The sequence below is a fragment of the Lycorma delicatula genome, chromosome 4 (assembly GCF_047948215.1).
Source record: "Lycorma delicatula isolate Av1 chromosome 4, ASM4794821v1, whole genome shotgun sequence".
NCBI classification, from domain to species: Eukaryota; Metazoa; Arthropoda; class Insecta; order Hemiptera; family Fulgoridae; genus Lycorma; species Lycorma delicatula.
In genome coordinates this window covers 178054923-178080806 of record NC_134458.1, presented here as the reverse complement: position 1 = coordinate 178080806, position 25884 = coordinate 178054923, and the positions used below count along the sequence as shown (strand labels likewise).

At 31.7% G+C, this 25884-nt stretch overlaps 1 protein-coding gene and 1 long non-coding RNA gene across 3 annotated transcripts in view; one reads left to right on the top strand and one right to left on the bottom strand.

The window, feature by feature from the left end:
• Positions 1–17249, top strand: part of LOC142322983 (uncharacterized) — a 31129-nt gene extending 13880 nt beyond the window's left edge. Inside the window, exons 2-3 of the long non-coding RNA XR_012755988.1 lie at positions 12608–13070; positions 17024–17249. This is a non-coding gene — a long non-coding RNA (uncharacterized LOC142322983). The remainder of the gene's footprint in view (positions 1–12607; positions 13071–17023) is intronic.
• Positions 1–25884, bottom strand: part of Picot (putative inorganic phosphate cotransporter protein picot) — a 385272-nt gene that overhangs the window by 195219 nt on the left and 164169 nt on the right. The window contains exon 1 of one of the 2 annotated variants that reach the window (XM_075364765.1): positions 22884–23076. The exons of the other annotated variant lie outside the window; for it this stretch is intronic. Within the exon in view, the coding sequence (XP_075220880.1) occupies positions 22884–23022 (139 nt within the window). The 5' untranslated portion in view covers positions 23023–23076. Of the gene's footprint in view, positions 1–22883; positions 23077–25884 lie in introns of those variants that run through there. 2 annotated transcript variants of the gene reach the window in all.

Genomic DNA, 25884 nt, shown 5'->3' with positions numbered 1-25884 from the left:
AGAGACAGACTTTCAAGGCATCCTGGAATATTCGCTTTAATACTGGAGGGACAGGTAGAAGGAAAAAATTGCGAAGGCGGCAACGTTTGGAATGTAAAACAAATTGTTAGGGATGTAGGTTGTAGGAGGTATACTGCAATGAAACGACTAGCACTAGATAGGGAATCTTGGAGAGCTGCATCAAACCAGTCAAATGACTGAAGACAAAAAAAAACCTACTTTTATGAGAACTGCTTGAATGCCTAAAAATAAATAATAAAATAAAGTGACTGAAAATGTATGAGACCGAAAATAAATGACGGGTAAGATATTAAACAACAATACTACATTTAAAATTATCAAGGTAACATACAAGATAGTTCCATTTTAATCTAATAGAGCGCAGCAACTATTTAAAATAAAAAATAAAAACTTGTACTGTGCAGTTTATGCAGTTAAAGATTATCAACAGTATTTGTTACAATGACAATGAAATTAAACTAACCATGAAAATGACAATAAAGTAAATGTTCACGCATGATCAAATTATCACAATGATAGTCTTCACAAATCCATGAAAATTGCTGGTGTTAAAGCAAATTATATAAAAGGAAGCAGAATTATTATAATATTGTCTAGCAATAACAGTGTATAAAATTACAAATTACAGCGTAAACTAGGATAATGAGAATTATTTATATATTTTTCTTATAAGTATACACGTTGAAAGTAATTTAAATTTATTTAATTTTATGTAATTAAATTTTTTATTTAAATTAATTGTTTATAAAACGGTATAATAATGAGTTAAATAAATTTTAATTTTATCATTCATTACTATAAAAAAAAATTAAAATATTTTCAGTAAACTTCATGGAAGTTGTCAGTTTCTTTACAAATTTAATAAAATTTTTATTTGCTAATTACTATTTTCAGAAAAATTATATATAATCTATTGCTTATCGCGTGGATCGTAATTACTGACAAAGGTAGTATTTTTATTGACTAATGTAATCAAATTTACTATTTCGCATTGAAAACGACTTGGTCAGTAAGCTTTGGGATGATTGTTAAAAAATTTATTATGTCTAATATATACGCTGTCTAATATATAATTTGTGTCTCGGGGCCATTTGGAAAAGGTGTCAGTTCTTTGTTTTCTGCCGATAATTCATATAAATCAAGTTTTATTTAATCGAAATTCTTGTATTTTTATCCGTTTATTCGTACAAATGTGCAAAAACTGATAGTAAAGTGTTGGCTATCGAGAGTTTCGCCTTTCGCAGATTATTACTTAAGAGGAAAATTATTGTTAATTTGCCCCTTAATCGTTTGACCTTTATCATTTTACACCATTTTCAATTCCTTAAAGTTAATGAAAAAAAATACCTTTTTAGTAAGTAGTATCTTACAAAGGAAACATCCATTTCAGATTTTTACGTCTCTTTTACGCAGGGTTTTCACTGATCGCACAATTGCCGTCCACTCTATACATTAACAGAAATGAGTGAGTCTGTTTTTGCATGCCGAGTATTTCACAGCTCCCAGAATTGCAATAGCTTGCTGAAAAACATGTCTCGTTCTGATGAACGGGCGGTATCTATCTGTTTGAAATCCTACAGTTCAGTTCTGTTTGTTCATTGTAGGTCGTATTCTCTAACAAAAAATGGATAATTTTAATGCGTAAAGATTAAATATAAAGGAGTTATATAATCTGAGATTTATTTAACTTTGATGAGAGATTATTCGATAGAAGTAGGTACTTGTCAATGTTCAAAGCTTAAAGACGAAGATGTCCAGTAGCTCTACCTGGGGTGTCTGAAGTAGTATGGCATTGCTAATAACACATTGGTGAGAATAGTGTACCGCGACGCGACCTCGTAGGTAGCAAGAAGCCAGTCGATAATGCAGTCCATCCCTACTTTGCGCGTCAACTGAACATTCTAAATTTTGACGAGTAATAATATATTTTACCCCCAAATTGACACCGACTATGTTTGTAGAGTAAAGCTACTCTGTATTTTAATAGCCTAGATGATAAATAGAAAAAATATTTTAAAAATTACACAATTAATTTTATTTGCATAAATTAATCTTACATTTTATGTGCACCTACTTGAGAGTTACAACCATATTCTTTTTAGAAAGAAAATGCTAAACCCTGCACAGAATCTGGCTTTAGATCACTTCTTGAAATTAAACCACCAGTTCAACAAACGATGTGATTGATGATACCTTCATCGTTTGGAGATTTTCCTTAAAGATCTCAAAAGTACAGTCTATGGACATAGCAGAAGATATGGAATGACATTTCGTCACTTCATAACTGTTATTTGGATTTACTGGCATTTCTCCCGCCACCACCCCATTCGGTCACCCTAAAGCATGAGACTGAATGTTCGTACCTCGATGGTCTACTGTAACTTGAAAGAGTTTAAGCGACCTAGTACCTAGTAGCTCCTACAGCAAACTCAATTGCGTGAACGGTATCCAGCCGTTCACATGTCATATATTTTCTAAATGGATACGTGCACCTCGTCTTATAATAAAATATATAAGCGTCGTAAATTAAAAATTTATCTCGTCAATTTAATTAATTAAGGACAGCAATTCGCTGCGCGCCTTGGTCGCTGTATGCCAACAAGTACCTGTCCATCCTTTATAGCTGCTTGGAGCTGCAGATCGATGGTCGAACATTACTCAAGGGTAACTTCTTCCAGCAATGGGGTTAGAGTCCTCCCTGAAGAAAATTAATGATGCCGGTTGAATAATATAACTGCATCAAGGAACTCCCACACGGTCCGACTGTGCGGCTCACGCCACATTGACTCGCCGCTTATGAGTGGCCAATTTTCCTCTTCCCTTAGTCGTGGTATATCATCGCGAGGCTCTGAATCCTCTTCCGCAAGTAGGAGATGGGCAACTGGGCAACTGTACGAAATTAATTTATATCCGGAGCATTGTGATCACCGATCCGCTTCGGCACATGGCCGGCTCGAAACCGCGTCCCAAATACCTCGGCCTCCCGACCTCTTCGCAACTTCCACATGGCTCCCCAAACTTTCACCACTAATTCGATTAGGAGAGCCTTTCCCAATACGGTAGTAGCCTCGTAGGAGGTTGTTTTAAAAACACCAGTGCATACAATGAGAGCTCTGCGCTGGGCATTCCTTAAATTTAGAATAAGTGCCCTCTTTTTTTCCAACCTATACGCCCATACGGGTGCTGCGTAAGTGCTCATATTCGAAGACTCCTCGGTATACCATGTACAATTGGCGGCCCTACAGCCCACAGTTACAGCCCACGAGCAATTCTCCTAAGCTTGTGCATCACAGAGACGGCGTCTGCCGCTACTTGTTTTGTTGCTAAACAGTAACTTTTCATCAAACAATACATGTAGGTACTTGTGAACTCTTACTCGGCTGATTACACAGGCTTTATACTTAACGTGGGGGTTACGACTGTACGATAATTTGTCTGCGCCCTTCAGAAGCATATACTTCGTCTTGGGAACAGAGATTTTTAAATTTAGACTGTCCATCCAGCCCTCTGCAGCTGACAAGGCTGCTCGCGGTCTTTTTTCTAACTGCAGTCGTGAATTATGTCGAACTAATAAGAGACAGTCATCGTCGAAAGCCTGGGCCGTGACCACTTCTGGGAATGCCAATCGCAGAAATCCGTCAAAGACCAGGTTCCACACAGAGAACCGAGAACGGAACCCTACGGCCTTCCCCTGGTCACGAACCTCTCCACAACTAGGCCCCCATCCTTAAACAAAGCCGTGCGGTTAGACAAATAGTCACACATAACGGCCTCAAGGGCTGCGGGAACATTGCGGTGTTCCAAATTACAGGGGACAGAACTCCAACACAAGGAAGGAAATGCTGCTTCTATGTTAATAAAAATTGCCAGACATATTTACATTCGGCGCTTTCCACCTCGGCAAGTGCATTTAAAATGCAATATTCTGTACCAACCCCTTCCATGAAGCCATATTGGCCTCGATTTAGAAAACCGTTCATATCGATGTTTTCCCGCAGCCGTTACACAAGCAGCATTTCAAGCAACTTGCCGAAAACCGGCAAGAGGCTCATGGGTCGATAACTGCTGACCTCACTAGGACTCTTTCCAGATTTTAAGAGTGCCCTCACCAAAGTCCCTTTCCAACAAGTCGGAGAGCACCCCAGCTAAGGCACCCCGAGAACAGTCTGCCAAGTGGCTCTCTTACGACTGGCAGCAGATGGTGAAAAATATCCGGATCAAGCTGGTCCATCCCCGGTGTCTTTTTTAGAGTCATTCAAGAAACAACCCGGTCAATGTCTACGGAATCCACAGCCCGCACGCCAGGGAAGGGTGTTACCCACGCCCGAACGTCGACTCTGCTTCACCTTCCGGAAAATCTTGAAACGCAGTATCAAGGAACACCTGATAAGTCGCCACAGGTGTTAAAGTGCGGTCTCTACTACCAAACCTTAATCGAACACTGGGTAGGACGTGCAATGGCTTTGGCCGGTAACATGATTTTGTGAGCTGCCAGGGGTTTCCCTGCATCACGCGTATGGAGGCCTGCCAACATTTGAGCTCGGCTTCCTTGATGGCATAAACACATTTTCCACAAACGTTCCGGTAGATCTGGAGATATTCCGCGTGCGCATCATCGATGCAATCGCAACGCTGGTACCGTTCCCTAGCAGATCTAATTCTTGCGCGCAGCACACTAAGGTCAGCGGAACACCACCTTTTCCCGAGTTACCACCTGCGGTAACAGACGGTCCCTCAGAAGCGGGAGTCATGACGGCTCCAGGCACTCTTTGATCAGCGGACTGGCCACTGCACAAGACTCCGTCTACTGCCGAAGCCGCTGTAGGACTCTGTCGCAGCCAGTCTTGATGGCCCGGCCAAACTGCTCAGCCACCAATTCCATCTGCTCGCTGCGCTCCATGCGCCACTCCAACCCCTGTAATGTAGTTGCGCGTTCGCGCCGCAGCCAGCCCTGATGTAGGTTCCTTAGGTTATAGCGACCTGAATCTGGAGCTCTGAGATCACCTCCGTAAGCGATGTCATAGACTATAAGACTATGATTACTGACACTGACCTCGGGGTAGACGGTCCCTCTACTGGTACAACTGACCAAATCGCCCGTCACCAAGGTGACGTTGATGTAACTTTCCCCCAGCACGGAAGAGAAAGTCGGCGGTTGTTCTGCCTCATTGACCAAGTAGAGGTTTGTTTGATAATAGTTATAAAATACTACAGCATTTCTTTACAGAAAATGCCGGGTATAAACCGCAGCCCAAAAAACGAATCGCAACTACAGTCGATAACACACCGGCAACACAAAACGCTTACATAACAGATACCTAAGGATTCCGTGAAATTAAAAAAGTTTATAGTTTTTGCGACACGAATTTCTCTAGAACACGATGGGATGTTTTTCAGAATGCAAGTCTCCGGCCTACAAAACGTGCCCGTCATGTATAATAATTTATACATGACGGGCACGTTTTGTAGACCGGAGACTTGCATATTCATTTACTGCCACTGAAATATACATAAATACATAATTAGGGAGTCCTCATTTTTGAAAGTCAGAGTTTTACGTGCTGCCCCTTAAAATGATTTTCTATCATGAAAAATTTAATTTTCCTCTGATCACACTAATCCGTGCCGCTGAGAGGAAGAAATTTGTAAATTAAAAAAAATACTCTTTCCTACATGAAATACATGCGTACTACCTTACAAAATGCGATGCATTTCCAATTTATCTATACTGTTGAAAACATATGAAAATATATGTGTATTGTTGTTACAATAGGGGTTAATAAATATGTCATTAAGCATTTACCCGAACGTCAGATAAGTCGAGACTTGTTTAATTCCGGTATGCGATTCTACGTGTTTCGGTTTGTAAACAATACCACTCGGTTAGACTTTGCTTGTCTTTCGGTAGTTTCCTAAGATTTTCATCAAAAAACTGATGAGCCTTATCTAAAGCTGCTTTAGAAAACGTTTTACACAATTTGTAGTGTATGTGTCCAGAAGTTGTAGTTTTATTTTTTGGTTAACAATTTTTCTTTGGAGATAAAGGAAAAGATGTATCAGATGGAGAGAATGCTCCGTGTAATAAGGTTACTTTAAAATATTCTGATCTTAAAGATATTGTGAATGAGTCTTGGAACGATTCGTACGTTTAGTTACAAAAACTTTTTTTCTCGTTTTAATATAAATAAATCTTCCTGAACGAAGAACGGTAAGAATTGAAAGCAAATAGGAATATCATCGAGGAAAAATGATTTTTCGGAAGATTAAAGTGAAAAAACCACAGCGGAGAGGAACTGAAATTGATCGAGGAATATAAGTTGCTGAAGCACAACAGAAAATCAGAAGCAGTTCATTTCGAAAATCATTCATTCCATTATAAAAAAAGATATTCGAATTTTTAAAAAAATACATGCACTTAATTCGGTACTGTAAATATTTTAATGTAACTGTATACTAACTAAAGGAAGTATAATTAATTCTGTTACAATAAATATAGTAATTCTATTATAAACATTACATAAATTAAAATTATAGGCTTCATATATGTTTTATTTTATACGGAAATAGCATAATATTTTTTCATTTTCCTCTCGTCCGCACGAATTAATGTACTAAAATGTGCTTGAAAGTTTAGAGAGAAGGAGGGAGCGAACGGCATTGCACTCACGGCATTGCCGTTTCATACGATTTGGTGAAACTTATAACACAAGATACCTGTATAAAAGCGACTTAAAATTTTACATTTCATATTTCCGCTAGGATCATAATATTGATTTGAGTGTCATTTTCTGCCCTTTCTAGCATTATCACTCTAACATTTATAGTTGACGCGTTACCTCCTTTCTCAAATATACTTTTAATACTCCAGTTACTACCTAGATAAGAGTGTTAAAATAATTTCGAGAACGGAGGTATTTTGAAACGCGTCAACTACGAGTCACACTGCTAGAATTTTATAGTGAAGGGCAGAAAATGAGGCTCAAATCGTGTACATCTCTCCTTCAGGCCTAGGTAGGCTTTCTTTTTTAATTTAGTACACAAAAATAATGTTTGCTTATGTTACATGGAGACCCTACTCCGAATAATAATACCAAATTTTAGTTTTCTAGGTATTCAGAAAATCTGAGCGTGATCATAGAAATAGTACTGTTTATCTACACTATTACGAGTATGTAAACAGGAAGAGGGTGTCTGTTGGGATAAACAAAAAACTATTCGATCAATCGCAAACAAATTTTTACCCATGTTTCTTGGCATAACTGAGAAGGTTTTCAGATAGATTTCTCTCGAAAAATTTCAAAATATGTATATGTAATAGAGGAGATTTGCCCGGTTGAAGCACAAACTAATGAACTGTGAGTCTCTTATCACTATGCGAGTTGGGTTTGAACTGAATGATTCGAATAAATCGAGTAATATTAAAAAATAATAGAATTAAATTTACGTTAAATAAAATAATATTAAATAAATTTAAAAACTTTCCGTTTAAAAATAATGGTCTTCCCGTGGGGACTGTGTGTGAGGCTAGATTGGTGAAGTGATGCGAGTACCTCGTGGGAGGCTAGACCAATCATCACCATCAACTGGTAACAAACGGGGTGCCCCTGGGGCGTTGTTTTGGGAGGTGCAATGGGGTGCCCTTATTTATCTTTGCAAACAATCGTCCGATTTTCAAAATTCAAATAGGGTTAGTACGTTGAAGTCTAACTTTTGCATTCATCAGGTACACTTTTGATCTAACAGATCACGGTTATTCGGAAATTATATGTATAAAGTTTGTCTGTTTCTTTGTTACCGCATCACACGAGAACCAACCAACCGATCTTAAAATAAACCATAATATAATTTTGAACTGGATACATCATATTAAAACTAGAATAAAGATTTTATGTATGCAATAATACATTAAAACGTTAAGTTTCTTAAATGTACTATTAATAAACCGATAAATTTATAAATAAATTCTTTTTAAATTATTTCCAATATTTAATAGCTGTTGTTTAATTGTTCTAAGTTTATGGTGCTTGTAATTGTAACTTAATCTTTTGATACGTTAACGTTAATTGTAACTGCAGGTTGACATGTTAATTAATAAAAATCATAAAAAGATAAATTCTCAGCATTAATCTTTTCCATAGGATTACAGCAACTTTTTCTTTATACAATACTTCGACTTTTGGATAGAAAAAGTTTTGGATATTGGGTACGCTGTTCTGTTAAATAATCCATTTCTAAGTTCCATACCTTGCATTTTTCCCTTAAGAATAATAATAATCATCATCATCATCCCATATCATCGTACAAAACAAAATAAGGAATGAAATTTGTCCGTTCTCTTTTTTACTTAATCGAATATATATAGTCATATTAAATATTAATACTATTACTATGTACACTATACTGTTTGTCTATATAATGAACATTAATACTTTCACAAAAGGACTCTGATCGGTGACTACTCTTGTATCACAGGTGCTTTACTTGCATTGCAGCCATAAAAAAATGTTTGGAACAGATAATGCATGGTGTAAACCCCCACCGTATTGGTCTAGTGGTGAACACGTCTTCGCAAATCAGCTGATTTGGAAGTCGAGAGTTCCAGCGTTCATGTCCTAGTAAAGGCTTTTATACGGATTTGAATACTAGATCGTGGATACCGGTATTCTTCGGTGGTTGGGTTTTAATTAACCACACTCTCAGAAATGGTCGACCTGAGACTGTACAAGACTACACTTCACTTACACTCATACATATCATCCTCATTCATCTTCTTAAGTAATACCTGACGGTAATTCCCGGAGGCTAAACAGGAAAAACAAGATAATGCATGGTAAAAGAAAATTCCTTTTTATTAAAAATCAAAGTATTATAGACATAACTGATTTAAGAAAGAAAGAAAAACTTGTATAAATATTGGTTTGACTGTTGTGGTCGTGTTGGGGAATATTAAACAGTGTTAAAGGCGGAATACGAGAAAACAGATTTATCTTACCAAATCTACATCGATACTATTATTGTGTGAAAGCTGTTTTTTTTTTCTTTTACACGTCATTGTTAGAGAGTGAGGGGGGATTTTTTTTTAATCTATGTACCATATCGTTTAAAAAAAGATTAATCAATAAGATGATTTGTACTCTTGATTTAACACAACTGTTTACTAGAGGTGCAATTAAATAACTCTAATAATTCATTAAACCTAACATCACGTACAAAGAAAAGACTGTATTAAACCGTCGTTGAAATAATTTGGAAACTAAAAAATAGCTTAAACACTGTTAAAGAAATTTAAACATATATATCGTATTGACTATAAATTCTTTTCTCACTGGTATTTTTTTGTTGATCCAAAATTCTGCAAAATCATTAATTCAAACTTATATGCAGTATCTGATGCGGACCTTTTTCTTACTAATCAACATGAAATTTATGGGAGCGCGTGAAACGTAGGGATTTCCAAATGGAGACCTACATCCGCATTCCACTACACATCGTGGTATAATGTGGTAATACGACTTGTTTAAACGAACGTCTTTATTCACTGCCAATCTCCTTTGATTTCAAGTCGGCAAAATTATTAATAGCGTAATGAATTCTGTAAAAGATTTGCATTCATTTACTATCGACAAAAAATGAACGATATTAACAAAGCTGACAAAACTGTGCAGCAGCTCTGCGGATATGATATTCCGAAAATCGTGTATAAATGACTGGAAAAAAATAAAATATTAAGATAAGTAGTAAAAATATATTTCATATGATTGTATTTATTGTATCTGGCAGCGGAATATATAATTTTCAACGACTAAAGTCTTCTTATATTCAAGGAAGGTGCTAGGAAAGATTTGTTATCCCAACATATCAAAAAGACAGCACGATTAAAGGCAAAAAAAAAAATAGTGAAGGAACTAATGATGGTTTTTAGCAGAAAGCAAATCGTAGATGACTATGTCGTTTCATGAATAAGCATATATAGTCCAGTGTTTGACTATAAAAATAGCGTATTACCTCAGAATTCTTTCGGCCAACATAGATTTTCATGAAAATTTTTAATTAAGCTTATCTAACCCTCCGCTTCAAAATTTATATGTTCCTGATGTGTGCTTTGTTTTTTGTGGGTGAAAACTACCCCTTGTTAAAAAAATTCAAAAACCATAGATTTAAACGTTTTATAGATTGAAATCATGTTTAAATATGTAGAATAAACATTCTTTTATGTTTTGGAATATAGTTTATGATGTTTTTACTACGTTTCAACCCTTAAAAACTACCCCTTATGATGAAATTTAAAAAAAATTAGTTTTCGACAGTTTTAAATGTTTTAATGGTGCATTTACCCCTTAATTAATTAATTTAATGAATTAAAATACCTTTACCGTTTATAATATAATTTATGATTTATTGCAACGTTTCTACCCTTAATAACCAACCACTATGAAAAAAATAGTTAAAATTATAGATATGTTTTGTCGATCAAAATCATTTAAATGTGTAGAATAAACATTGTTCCATATTCTGAAATAATTTATGATGTGTTACAACGTTGCAACCCTTAGAATCCACCGTAATGACGAAAAAAACACTTAGTTTACAACAGCTTAAAATGTTTTAATAGTGCATTTATAATGAATTATAAACTTTTTAGAGTTTTTAATACAATTTATAATTTATTGCAACGTCCCAAACACCGTATTCATAAATGCTCCGAAACTGTCAAGAATATAAAAATTTACATGCTCCGAAAATTTCACCGAAAAAATGAGACTGGATTTTCAACGATAACTTCCTTAATTTTTAAGCTATCCAATCGCCCGAAAAACCACTTTGCAGGGAATTTCAAGGCTACAAGACAAGTTAAGTTCAGATTCGTTGAGCCCTTCGTTTTTGAAATTCTTGAGTTTAAAGGGCTTGGGGAAGGTGGTCCTCGCACTCAAATGCAAACCTCTAACGATGATTTCTCAATCAATTTTTATTCTACAGAAAAAAAATGTCAGTAAAAAAAAAACTAAATTTTTGTACTCTAGTATTTTTTACGTATTTTCTTTAGTTTTTGAATTATTGTGAAAAAAAAAAATTTTAAGAAATTTCAGAAACTTTACAAATTTGAATCAACCTTTTTTCAAATCTAGACATACCAAACCGGTCAAACTTCTAGAACATATTGTAAGTATTTATATGAAGTAAATTGTAAAAGGATTACGTTCAATTCCAATTCTTGCGGAAAAAAGTCATTTGCTTCATTGCTGATTTTTTCTCCAAAAAAGCGAGACAACTATTTTATTTTCATCATAACTCCGTTAATTTTCATGCTAATGACTTTTAACAAAGCTAATTTTAAAGGCCTTTTTAGGTACTTTGAAAACTATTCTATAAGTTTTCCTCGAAAAATTTTCAGTTATTTAACATTTGAAAGGTTCGACTACAGTTTTCGGTGAACAAAAAGTTACCTTCAACGAGGTATAACTCTGTTCGTATTGCATCTACAGAAATAAAATAAAAACCAATCTCTTTGTTATTTTATAAGTTTTATTTTTACCATAATAATTTTTTCGATAAAACGTAAGGTTTTTGAGTAATTCGTGAAAAATCGTTCAACGGTTGGATAAAAAAATCAATATTTTCAATCACTATTAACTTAAAACGTATGGACTCGTAAACATTTTTTGCTTATAATTTTTCCTCCATCGATTACTGCAGTTATTTTAGATGTAATAATTTTCACTCTCGATAAGGGGTTCTCATCCACTCGCAGAGTAAAAGCACTCATCGGCACTATACAACTTTAGTTCAGAATTCTGAACTAAAAACCGTCAAACACTGGACTAATATTATCCGTAAGAAGATTTACGTCCATTTACCAAGGTGTGCCGAATGCCGATGAGAAAAATTTATTGGCCTTTTAGACATATAATTCAATTACAAGAAGAAAACAAATATTTAATTGAGAAAATAGAAAATGCCAATCGAATCCCGTTTTACTTTGACATGTCAACAGATTCAATAATTAATGCAATCGTAGGTCAAACTGTCCACTTACGCTTTTACTGTTATGAGAAACAGCAATGTACGTCATATTGTCACACAATACTAGCAGGTAGTAAACATTTCTGCCATTTATTGTTAAAAAAAAAACTCCTCAAAGGAAAGAAATTACCAGTTAAATACCAAAGTAAATGTTCTGAGTAAATCCCAATGAGACAAACGGGTGGACAACGTGCTAATATTAGAATGTGTAAACTAGGTATGGAAATGTCATCCAGGTGCTCTTTTAAAATTGAAAAGTATGTTACTGGATAATTCCCGTGGACATATAAAGAAAAGGCTTCGAGAAGATAAAACAAAACAAGTTCGCATTCCTAGTGGGCATGTTTACTCCTACCACCCGTTGTTTGGTTGTAACACTTCTGATTTTTGAGGTCGAAATCCCCTGTTTCTAATGAAAACGAAAATTATCGCATTCATTCTGAAGAAATCGATTCAGATAGAAATGAAAATTAAAAATATTTAAGACGTCCTACTGGTTTATTAGCGTTTTAATAATTCTTAATGCGTATGATGTTCCTAAAATAAGACTGTGTTTTTGTTTCAGATTTTACTTTCTCCGTCTAGATAGCGCTATAGCAGAGCTATAGCTCTAGAAGGGAAAGTATTGTAATCGGTTCAATTGGGGAATATGCGGTTTTCACCGGATGTTGACGTTTTGACACCTAAGAAACCAAAAAAACCAGATGGAAGTTTTCCGGATGTTAATGTACGTGTACATTATATCTCCAGTACTACTGAACCGATTTTGACCAAACTTGTTCAGATTAGTTATATATATGGGACATTGACTAAATTATCAACATAAAACGTCAAGGGGGTGAGACTGTAGAGCAAGGATCACCCTTAGTATCTTGATATTTCGCCTAATTAAGACCATATTTTTCTTAGGCACATTTGATAACGATTAAAAAGTAACAATATCTGCAAAAATAAATTCGAAAAATCGCATCTCCACCCCAAAAAAAACGCTGTTGTAGTCAGTAGTCTGCTATGTTGTGACGTTACAGGTGAGCGGTAGAATTAAATAAATGAATAATATTTAAAGTGAAAAAAAAGTAACTCGATCGGTACCTGGTGTGTTAGGCCTTGCGGCTACACCAGTTTTCCGACCGCACAAGCGAAATTCATTCTATGTAAGTTGTGAAATTACATTAGTTTAGTTAGTGCCAACCGTCCAGGCCACAGCCGCGCAAATTAAATACGGTAAGCGCGCGCGCTTTAGTTAGAATCATTTAATTAAATAAACGAAAAAATATTATTTTTAAATAAAATGATAAATATTTTTAATTAAGTTGTATTCATTACATTAAATAATAGCATTAACATTATGAATGTGTAAGCCGTCCATCAGAAACAACTATATTGTCAGCTTTTTCGTAAATCATTTCTATCGTTCCATTGAAGTGTCTAGAATATATGCGTTTTCTTGTCTTGTTAATTAAATTTTTATACAGACATATAATTCGTAACAAAATTCGCTATATTATAAAATATAGTATTTAAAAACAACTTCAATTTTTATTGTAAGTAAAACAAAATTGTTTTCCTAATGTGAACGTTGCAATCTGTTCAGTTAGTGAACAATAAGAAACTCCTTCACGGCCCAATGAGATGAGGATGATATGTATGACATATAAATGAGGTGTAGTCTTGTAACTGAACCCCAACCACCAAAATACATCGGTATCCACTGTCTAGTACTCAGATCCGTATAAAAGCATGTAACGTTTATTAGGATTTGACATCGAAAATCAGTTGTTAAACAATGATTTACAACGACGAGTTAACCACTAGACTAGCCTGGCGGGCTAGTAAAATAAATTGAAAAAAAAACATTTACATGTTAATTATTCTTTTCCAAAAAATTAGACCATTATTTTGGAGAGCGCGTTTTATATTTCTTAACGTAAGAACGTGTCCGGTTCTTACGTTAAGAAATACGGTAGTCTGACCAATAATAGATATTTATATAAAGTTTTTTTTAGCGATCAATTGCAATTTTAAATTGACGATTCTACCTATGTTCCTATACGTTACTCTGAGTGACTACCAAATCATTGAATAGAAGTATATTCTTGAATTTTATCTATTGGGATATGTTTATTAAAGGCAGAGAAAAATAACCTTTGATTATGCCAGAGGTTATCTAAAGTAAAGACTGTTTCACTGTAAAAAAATTATTCTGAAACTTTATAAATATTTTTATTTCTCTTAAATTACATTCCTTATACTACTACTTCTCTATATAATCGCCACATGAATTAAGTCACTTATCGTAACGATACACCAGCTTCAATAAACTCTCGTTGTATTCTTCTGCCGCTAGTCCATTTATCCACTGATTAACAGAATTTTTAAGTTCGTCACCCGCGAATTGCTTACCACTCAAAAATTGTTTCAATTTTCCAAACAAATGGTAATCAGGAGCTAAGTCTAGACTATATGGTGGGTGATAGTAAATTTCCGATCCAAATGTTCTCAGTAAATCACGTGTCGGACCCGCAACATGTGGACGTGCATTATCGTGCAGCAGGACGACGCCGTCGGTCAACCGCCCACGTCGCCGATTTTGAATGGTGCGCAGTAACTTGCATAGAGTTTTGCAGTAGGCTTCTGCATTTATATAGTCGTTCCTCGTGGCATGAAATCAATCTGCAGTATGTTAAACCGATCCCAAAAGACTGTGGCCATCAGTTTGCGTCCAAATGGCTGTGACTTGACCTTTATTGGTTTGGTTGGTGACGAGGATGACACCATTTACTTGACTGCCGTTTTCTCTCTGGCGTGTAATATGAAATCCAAGTTTCATCGCCGGTAAGAATCAAATTAAAGAACTCGTCACCTTTTTCTGTGTAGCGCATCAAAACTTCCAAAGCAGATCTCATTCGGAATTTTTTGTGACGTTCCGTTAAGACGTACGGCACCCGACGTACCCGGCGGCACCTTTCTGAAGCCTAAATGGTCATGAACAATGCGACCGGTAACAGCTCTTGAAACATCAGGAAAAAGAAGGACCAGGTGGGAAATCGTTGAGCGACGATCTTTTCTGATTTCATCATCGACGCGTTACAACACGTCCTCGGTGATCATCGAGGGCCTCCCTGAACATTCTTCATCATGTGCATTAATTCTGTTATTTCTAAACTTTTCAAACCATTTTCGGACGTTTCTTTCATTCATTATATTATCACCGTACCCAGCAACCAACTGCCTATGAATTTCAGCCGGCTTAATGTTTTGATGGTTTAAAAAACGTACGACTCTACGTATTTCACAGTCGGCGGCAATATCAATTTTCGTATTTATTTTATAACGTAATAACTCACGCTTAATCAAAGACAGTAACACGACAACAACGCAGTGTGTACATAACTAGCGTGGCCGTGAACGACAAAGGTTTGGCAACCTTAAGGAGAGAAATTTCCCAACGGTTTTTACTTTAGAAATATCCCTCGTACATATGTCACACATTACAAAAATATTATCTAGCGTATTTACGTAATATGATATAAAATGATGAAATTACACGGTAGTTTTCGTCAAGAGGGTAAGTATTTGGTTTTGTACGTAGTAACGATGCTAAGACTCGGACATAAAAATGCAATTTACTAATTAATTATTAAAAGACTAATGATGTGCTAGAAACTAATGTGATTTTAAGCAAATGTTATAGATTCTGTGTTTGTATAATGATAGGTTTAAACCGATCGGCAGTCATGAACATAAATCAAAGAATATCTCGCTAATTGTTATTTTTTTCTCCTCCAAGGGGAAGGATAAAGAACTTCGATAACCAATTACTTCACAATAGTTCCAAAACTTGAGAAATGAAAATTCAGGTTAAAAAAAGGCGTAGATTAATCAAAAACATTTAGCCAATAAGCTAGTAAGGAAATATTACTGACCGTATTTACGTAATGTAAGTTTAAATTATTAGCAGTCCAGCCAAGCATTTCTAATCTCCAAGTTTTCTGATGATTTAGAACCGACCTATAAATTTGATGTAATTTTTACTGCAAAAATAAAAAACAAAATCTGCAATAATAATCATACATTTTCTGTCTTCTGATAAGTTAGGGTAAATCGAATGAAATACGCCAAGTCTGACGGTATTCGAATCAAAGGATCACGCAAACATTTGCGTGATCCTTTGATGGTTTGTTCGCAAAAAAAAGCAAGAATCTTATTCAGATTATTATTAAAAAAAGACGACATTCCACCTGAGAAGACTGTTACATCTAAAGAAAATCGGTAAAGATTTGTCAAAAATTAAAACAAAAAAAAATTAATAATTTGATTATATATGAAATCAACAACGAAAATTTATTTGATTAAATATTGTATTTTTATTTTTTATTTTATATATTTAATACAGAAATTGATAAAGTTGTATAATTTACGATCCGTGAAAAAATAATTAGAAAACAAAAATAATTTTGTAAAAAAACGTAAGTCGATACAGAATAAAAGATTTCAATAAAACAAAATTAAGGAAATTCGTAATGGAATGAAACATAAATGTTAGTGTAAAGGTAAAGTTAAACAATTAAACGTATTTTTAGTTTTTTTTTTTATTGCACTAAAATGTATCAGCAATATTTTAAAATGTTGCTGAAATGTTTTGATAAATAATCGTGAATTCCTTTTGTTTTAAAATAGATTTTCTTAACGTACTAAAAAAAAAAGAATTATATAAATCTAAAAAAAAACTTTGTTAACATAAAAAGTAAGAAACTGTGACGAAATATTTACTTTGATAATTTATTGTACTAAAATATAAGAATAGAATAACGTTAACAAGAAAGTAACAGCTTTGCATTTTACATGCGCTCGGTGTGCGCAAGAGGAAATGCAAACACACATCCTTTACCTCTGTCATCACACAATAACATAAAAAGATAATTTTTTAAAACGTCTGCGAAAAAATTAATAAAATTGTAACTTTTATTTTATTCTACAGGTAATTTCACAATTTAACTTATTTATTTAAAGTGTTCATATTTGTGCATTAAGTAACTTTTTTCAAGAGAATATAAAGAAAAAATGATGTCTGAAAAGATTTATAATGGACTTGTTAAATCAGTAAAAATTATAAAAACATTAAAGAATTTATTGTGCGCCAAGGTATTAAAATACCGTGGAAAAATTATATACTATTTATTATTATTATTGCTATTACTTATATTGTTGTTACTGTTTGTTATTATTTCTGGTATAATAAATACAGATTATTATTTTCCTATGAAATAAATAAAATCATCGTTTCTTGATCTCAATAATCGAGAAAAAATAAAAAAAGATAAAGCATGTTTTAAAATTTTTTTATTTATTGGTGTATTGTATTACCATTTGATGTTTTATATAATATAAAATATATAATAAAATATAATTATAAAATATAAAATAATAATTATTATTATTATATAATTTGAATAAACCAAGATTTATGGCAATCACATCCTGAGATTCCATAGTCACCTACAGAACCAACACTACACCAAGAACCAATCTGTTAATTTTGCAGACCTACCTAGAATCCTGTATACAGGGCGTAGAGTTGTAATGGGCGTCAACCAAGCGGAGGAATAAGTGTGAATGTGTAACATAAAGGGCGAGTTGACCTCGTACCTTTAGTTCGCCGATGAAATTCCGATAATTTTAGACTTATTTAGTAAAATTTTAGACGGGCATTTTGGTCCCTTGAATAAAAATCAAAATAGTATTGTGATTTTATAAGTGTTGTGTATTTTAATTATAAACGCATTACGTGTGTAATTCATTCTTATGTTAATTTATAAGCAAAATTAAGAAATAGTTCAACTAATCAACGAACGGGATTTTACTACTCCAGCTATGGCGATATATGCTACTACAGCTATAACGGGAATGTATGTAGATCGGTAAAAATAATAATCGGTCCTCATTAAAAATAATAATATTATTATTAATAATAATAATCATTAATAATAATCGGAAACATTAAAAAATATATATAAATAAATTTAGATAATCTGCAAAAAAAAATGATTACTGTCCTTCCTAGTACAAACATTTATTTTTGTCAGACATCCAGTACGCTTGTGCGTACATACTTGTTAGCCTGTATTTAGTCTTATAACTCTGGACCCCGAAAACCCATTTTCTTCAAACTTAATAGACAGGTACTAACTGTTGGACTTTAGCAAAAAACATTTCTTAAAATAGTTTTTTATCAAGATGATAAATTACCAAAGGTTTATGTAGTATTCATCCCCTCCCCAAAAAATAACTTTATACATTCTTTTTTTAGCTATATTTTGATTCAGAAAAGAAGTTAATGGGAGTTTTTTACATTTATATTTTCTACATCAACAGGACTTCAAACCATTATAAAAGTTTTTTACCCGTTTTACTCTACTGGTCTTTGGTAAAAATATTTTAATTTTTAAAAAATAAAAAATAATTCTAAATTTAATTTCATCTCGTAAATTACTCATTGAATTTAAAGTGTAAAAATCTTAATTTTTTGGCAGCCCTTACTCTTTAGTATTTCTTGTAAAAATATTAGCAAAACATTTTCAGCCCCTTCCAAGAAATTTATAACTTTTTTTTATTTAGAATTATGACTGTATCATTCTATTTTTAAAGCAATTTTAAAAAGTTTTTTTTTAACATTATCACCACATGCTTTCCCTTGAGTATGGGAGCTTCAAAATGAAAAAAAAATTTTTCGCAATTTCAGATTTTCAATGCTCAAAATGTATTTTTTTTTAACAATAAAGTCTCTAAAATAACTTAATACCCCTCTCCTGATAAGGGAGCTCTCCCAAGTTTAAAAAAAAGATCGAAACCCTTTTTTTTAAATGTAAATTTTAATGAATGTTGTAATCATTAATAAAAGCCCCCTGATGCATGAGCTCCGAAGTAGCGTAAAATGATTGGATTGAAAATACTTTATGCCGAAGCCAGAATGTTGGCCGGCTCTTTTAATTTTAAATGGAAATTTAATTAATAAATAAAGAACTAGATCAATATTTGAAAAGTTAAAGACAAATTTTTCTTTCTGTGTAAGATACCAGAAACACCTTACACAGAAATACTTTTCTGTGTAAGGTTCCATCACATTAACCATGTAATACATGGTTAATGTGTTCCATCACATTAACCATGACCGTAATAAAAAATACCTGATACAAGTGATAAAATATATATCGACCGAACAATAAAAATCTTTTAAATTAGCTTTAAAAAAAATTGTAAATCAAAGGTAACAACACAAGTATTAAAAACAAAAATCACAGAATTAAAATGAAAAAAAAAAAACAGTTAATAATTGCAGGAATAACCTAATTGAATAAAAAAAACCCCAAAAAACAGGGTTATACGTACAAGACTGTTTAAATAACAAAAACTTAGACCAAATATTTAACACTAATAGATACAAACACAAAACAAAGTACACACCCGAAATCATGAAAATACGAGCAGAAATAGCAAATAATAAGTTACATTACAAAGACTATAAATAGTATAAAAATGTCGATATAGCCAACGACCAAGTAAACCAACGATCTAAAAAATATTCTCCAAACATATAAATAATTTAATTATTTCGTTAAATTAAAAGATTTTTTTTCATTTAATTCTTTTTAAAAATCTCCATTAGTATTTTTTCACAGATTTTTACTTCTGCAAAAAGGATTTAAAAAAAATAAAATATTAAAAACACGATTAAAAATTTTAATTTGCTGTAAATAAGAGATCTGCTATTTCATTCACTGAAAGTAAAATGAATTACTATGCTAAAATACAATTTGCTGGCAGTTAATGAAACTATTGTATCGGTACAATATTTAAATGTACAAATTGAATTTTTGAACACGATGAATGGATTAGAGGAATAATATATTTTATATAAATTATTCAAATTATGATACGTACTAATAAACAATAGTTCATTGTTTGCCACATATTGCAGTAGCAGCAGTAGAATTGTTCATTTTTTATCAGCGACAGAGGAGTAGGTAAGGATACTTGTGTATATTTATATTTTTAATGTAACATTTTATATTTTAATATATTATGATGAAGAAAGGAATTTCTGTGAAAAACGTTTAACGAAGAAAACGAAAAAGAGGAAAACATATACAGTGTCCCACGAAGAAACCCGAACAAATCTCAGGACCTGTTCTACAAATGAAAATAAAAAGAAAAGTTCATATAAGTACGATTACGGATACGTTTCGTTTTCGAATTTAGCTTGAAAAGATTTCGTCCTGATTTCTTTTCCAAGGGTAAAATGAAGATGTATTGAAATTGTAACATAAAAAAAATTGATGTCGCAAAACACAGTTTTATTTTTAAATATTTAATAAATATTCATTTTTATGATAATAAATAAAAAAAATAAAAATGACATTTGAGGTGTTTTTAAATATGTTTGGAGCCAAAATAGCTGCAACTAGTAGAAAAATATTATAAATTTTGAACACAAACAAGGATCATTTCAGTATTGAAAAAATCTAGAAATAAAATCACTCATTAAAATAAATTAACAGAAATATGGAATAAAACAGTATTTTAATAACATTATATTAAGTACATTTACAGTTGTAAAACATATCCTGAAATTCTTTTTGTTTCTTGTGAGACACTGAATAGGAAACAGTAAGTAAATAAAAGATTTCTATAAATAACTGGTTTTTGTTTTATGGATATTTTCAAGGAAAGGATTTAATTTATAACTATTAGCTTCTAAAAAAAAATTTAATTTGTTTTATAGATCTAATATAAACCTATTTTTTTTTTTTTTTTTTTTTTTTTTTTTTTTTTTTTTTTTTTTTTTTAGTATAGATCTAAATAATAGTCTTTTCAAATCTCTGTATTCATCATTAGTTATAAAATAAGGTAATGCAATACCATCGTTTCATATAAAATTTCATAGTTTAAATGTTTAAATAGTCTAAATGAATTTCGAAAAGAAAATGACACAAAAACTTGATCCTACACTATCTATTTTAACGTTTATATATATATATATATATATATATATTATATATTATTTTTATATATAAATAAAATATTTATATATAAATATTTTTATATATTTATATATAAAAATATAATTTTTAAAAATATAATTTTTAAGTTATATATATATATATATATATATATATATATATAACTTAAAAATTATATTTTTAAGAAAAATTAATAAAAAATTAATACTGTAATTTTTACAAATTACAGCTTCTTTTAAGAACATTATCTTGTCTTCTATAAATTGCCTATTTATATTTATTAGAGGGTTATGGAGTGATCTTATCACTTCATAATCCTTGTATATACAGCAAAAAAATTAAAAAAAACTTATATTTAAATTTTAAGAGGTGGGGCTGACCTTTTGAAAAAATTGTTTTTTTTGGGTTATGAACTGTAGGTAACAAATTGCTTAAATAAATTTTTATCTGAAATTACTCTGAAGAAAATCGAAATTGATTTTTTCGCGATAACCACTACCCCCTTAACGAATTTTGAAAAAAAATAATATAATCAATTAGAAAAATATTGCCATATTTAGCCCATATTTAGAAATATTTGAGTCAAATTTGAAGAAAATCGGTTAGATGAATCCTGAGATGTAATTGGACAATTGTACATAAGTACGCAGCTACATAAATAAGTTTTTTTTAGGTTTAGATGAACTAATTGGACCCTAATACGTAAAGATTTTCAAGAACCCGATATCCCATTTTTGACATAATCACCATATTTTCCCCTTTAATGTAACTCTTCTGGCTATATTCTCCGGGAAAGTAATAATATATATATATATATATATATATTTCGGTACCGGACATGCCTGTGGTCAATTACAGTTAACCTAGTTCCATTTTAATGTGAAATGAACTTTTTAAGCGTGCGAAAAAACGCCAAATCCGATAGGGATTTGAACCCAGAACTTTCCGGATGAAAGGCAGAGATATTATTACTCTACCACGGGGACATCAGCTAAAAATCATAAATGCAGAATGTTAAAAATGTAGAAATTACGATATTTTTTAACGATACGGAAATCAAAATATCAGTAAATACAAAAATCCTGGAAGGAATAATTTGTTTTATACGTTATATATAACAGTCCACCGGGTGAAACAAAAATCAGGAACGTGTTATTTAATGATGCCATATTATCATTTATTTAAAGTATGGAAACTTCGAGTAATTGTTGAATCAATGTTAGTAGAGTTTGGTATTCAGAAATATCAGAATTTCTGCAAAGCTTTGTTCAACATGTATAAAAGTACAAAATAGAGAATTATTTACCGCAGTTCGGATGCGTTCACGTTAATTATCCAGGGTTCTAATCCCTTTTGTTTCTCATGAACTCAATCACGAAAATACAGAACAAGGATTACAATTAATAAACAAAAAACAAGTAAAAATTTAATGAAATCAGTCTTTTTCGTAATATATTTTCCCCTTGATATCTCCCTCATCCCGTAATCTTATTTTGTTTTTAAATTATTTTACAATATTATTTTTCCTAATACACATATTACTATGCTTTGTTATATCTTATGAGAAATTATTTCATTATTAAAAATTCACCAAAAATGCGCAAATTATAATTACTTAACGGTATAGAAAATGCTGTAAATAATATATAACTGCCTAAATGCTAAAGATAGTATTTCGAAATGCTTCCAATGTATAAATAAATGAATAATTTTTAATTCCAGTTTTCGAAGTGATGTATTATTCATTAAAACAATACATCACTTTTGATTCACCGGGTACTACGTTATAACAAATAATATTATTATATAAATATAACATACCTTTCTGAATATCCTGTCGACAAAATAAAGTCTCATCTTCGTCTTCAATAGCAGCGCATATTGATTTTCGACTTATAACACAAACTTCATTATTAGTTTTTCCTAAATCGATTGTACCATATGTAGGAAGATCTTCCATATTTATATATTAAATAAATTACGATTTATTAACTTCGATTAAAATAACATAAATTTATACCACTGACAAATCTTAAACAAATGCAATAAATCACTACCAATGGAAAGCTATATAATTATAAATTCTACGAATTAAAAATAAATAAAATTAAATAATAAAAATTATTCAGTTTATTAATATTAGTGAAAAATTAAAAAAAAAAGAAAAACACGAAAAAATAGGTTAATAGACGCGATGAAAATAATTAAGAATTATATTATAATTTTATAACAATAATATTATAAAATAATTTTAATTAATTAACAGGTACAAACAAAATACTATTATTGAATAAATTATCACGAAATCATTAACATATATATATATATATCAATTTAAAAATTATAAATTTATGATCTGTAAATATTATAATTAAACAGATAGGTTAGATACGTAATGTATAGAAAGCGAGACACGTATGATGCCAATGTTAACACTTGTGTGCATATATAAAAGAATACGTCACTATACATTTTCATTTAACGTTAAAAAAAATATATGTATACAATACTAAACAAAAAGGTTAAAATAACAATACTCTTAAAAAAAAAATTAATAAAAATAAAACAGTAATTGTAGCAAATAAAAATATATATATAAAATAAAAAGAAGAACAAATAAAGTTTACTATAATAATTTAAATGTTTAATAAAAATAATACAATAATAATAATAATAATAATAATAAAATATTAACATAAATTAAATCAAAGTTTATGTTTAAGTTGGCAATATGAATTATATTGTTATTTGAAGTGATAAGAATTAAATTAAGTAAATTAGAGAATAATAAATTAAAATTACTATAGTAAATAATTATTTTCATTTTAGAACAGAATGTTTACTATTCATGTCAAATTCTAAAACAAAAAAAAATACACGAACACGGGTAATATTTTAATAGTATAATTTGAAAAGCCGATTTACATTTTTAGAAGTTGAGAAAACTGCTGTATAAATTTTATTCGTCGATTCATAATTTTAGCTCTGATAATATCAAAGAGGTGGACAAACAGTACCGATGGCTTCACACGGGTATTCACGTACAAATATTCGGTATTCATACACAATTACTGTATGTGTGGCTAAAAATTTATAACTGGATGACATAATTTTTTCTGGATAAATAATAATCGTAAACGATTGTAGCCGAACACGAATAATATCGTAAGCGGTATTTGTAACCGAACACGAATATTTTCCTTCTGGAGTAGATAAATTAACACATATCAAAGTAGAACATTTTACAAATATAATGGTTTACAAATATTCAGCTAAACAAACACACGTTTGACAAACGAATGTTTGAACATAAATATTCACCGATTAACCGAACATTCATCAACGAATATTTGGAGACGGCATAATTGTTTTTGAAAGACTCATTACGTGCGAAAAAAAATTATACCGCGTTTAATGAATTGCAGCTAGCGTTACTAAACACGCATGTCGGTAAATTAACGAAATTTATACCTAATTAGCTATTCATTTGCTAAGTATGGTAAATATTGTATTTGAATTTTTAAAAATAAATCTGTCAGATTTTAATAACTATTTCAGTAAATGAAAATGTTGTAAGAATTTTTCTTTTGTATTCTTTGTATTACCTGAATGACGTAATTAATACCAGCTGATCACAGATTTAATCGATTATTTTTACGACGATTACAGAATGTTGCGATCATTTTAACTCTGAAATCCGTATTTATTTTTTTACAAAAAAAAAGCTGACAACTGTGGGTTGTTTCTGATGCACGGCTTACATAGATAATTTAATTTAAAATGTTTATCATTTTATTTAAATACTACTGCAGATATGCCTACGGCACGCCTCCGCAGCCAGGCCTTCCGGGCGGGTTGCTTTGGCGGGCGGCGCGGCGTCTCGGAGTGGGATTATTAGGTGTCCAAAATTGATTATCACTTGTGTAAAAATATTTTTTTTTTAATGATGAAAATCGATATAACGAAAATTAAATTAAAAATTTAACACTATAAATTGATACTAACGAATCGGGATTTTCCGCTAACGATCGGTACATTCCGGCGCTTACTTTTTGGTTATAGTTCATTATTTTATGAAGAAAAACAATCGCATAAATAAATAAAAAATTTAAAACACCATTCTTAAATTAAACGCACTAAAATGTAAAAAATAATTTTAGGACGGTATCTCAGAATGGATTTGACAACAAGCTTTGATAATGATATGTAAGATTATGTGAAAGTCATAGCTTCAAATTAAAAAGTTGATGTTTTTGCCAAATTTATCTTATGCGTGTTTGCACCCTACTCTTTAGGCCATTCATCACACATAAGAAAAAATTGGCAAAAAGACCAAATTTTTAATTTGAAGCTATGCCTTTCACATTTCTTGCATATCACCATCAAAGCTTGTTGTCAAATCCATTCTGGAATACCGTCCTAAAATTATTTTTTACATTTTAGTGCGTTTAATTTAAGAGTAGCGTTTTAATAATTTTTTACATATCTTTTATTTTCAACATTTTAGTCTTCATAAGTTTATACTTTACAGCTGCGCTAGCGCACACGTTTGAGCGTATTTAGCGAAATATCAGATCCGCACATTTTACGGCGAGTGAGTGCAATCAAAACGTAGGGCTAAAAGACTTAATTTCCGGATAATCAGGATCCAGTCGATCAAGAGTGTACCCGATAAGTTAAACAGTTAGCGCTCGACCTGCTGATACATACGCCGTTTGAACCGTGAAAATCGGATTCTTCAAATTGTTTATACCAGCGACGAATGTTCTTAGCCAATGGTGAATCAATCCTGAAATGCTACCTAAACTGACATTGAACCGTT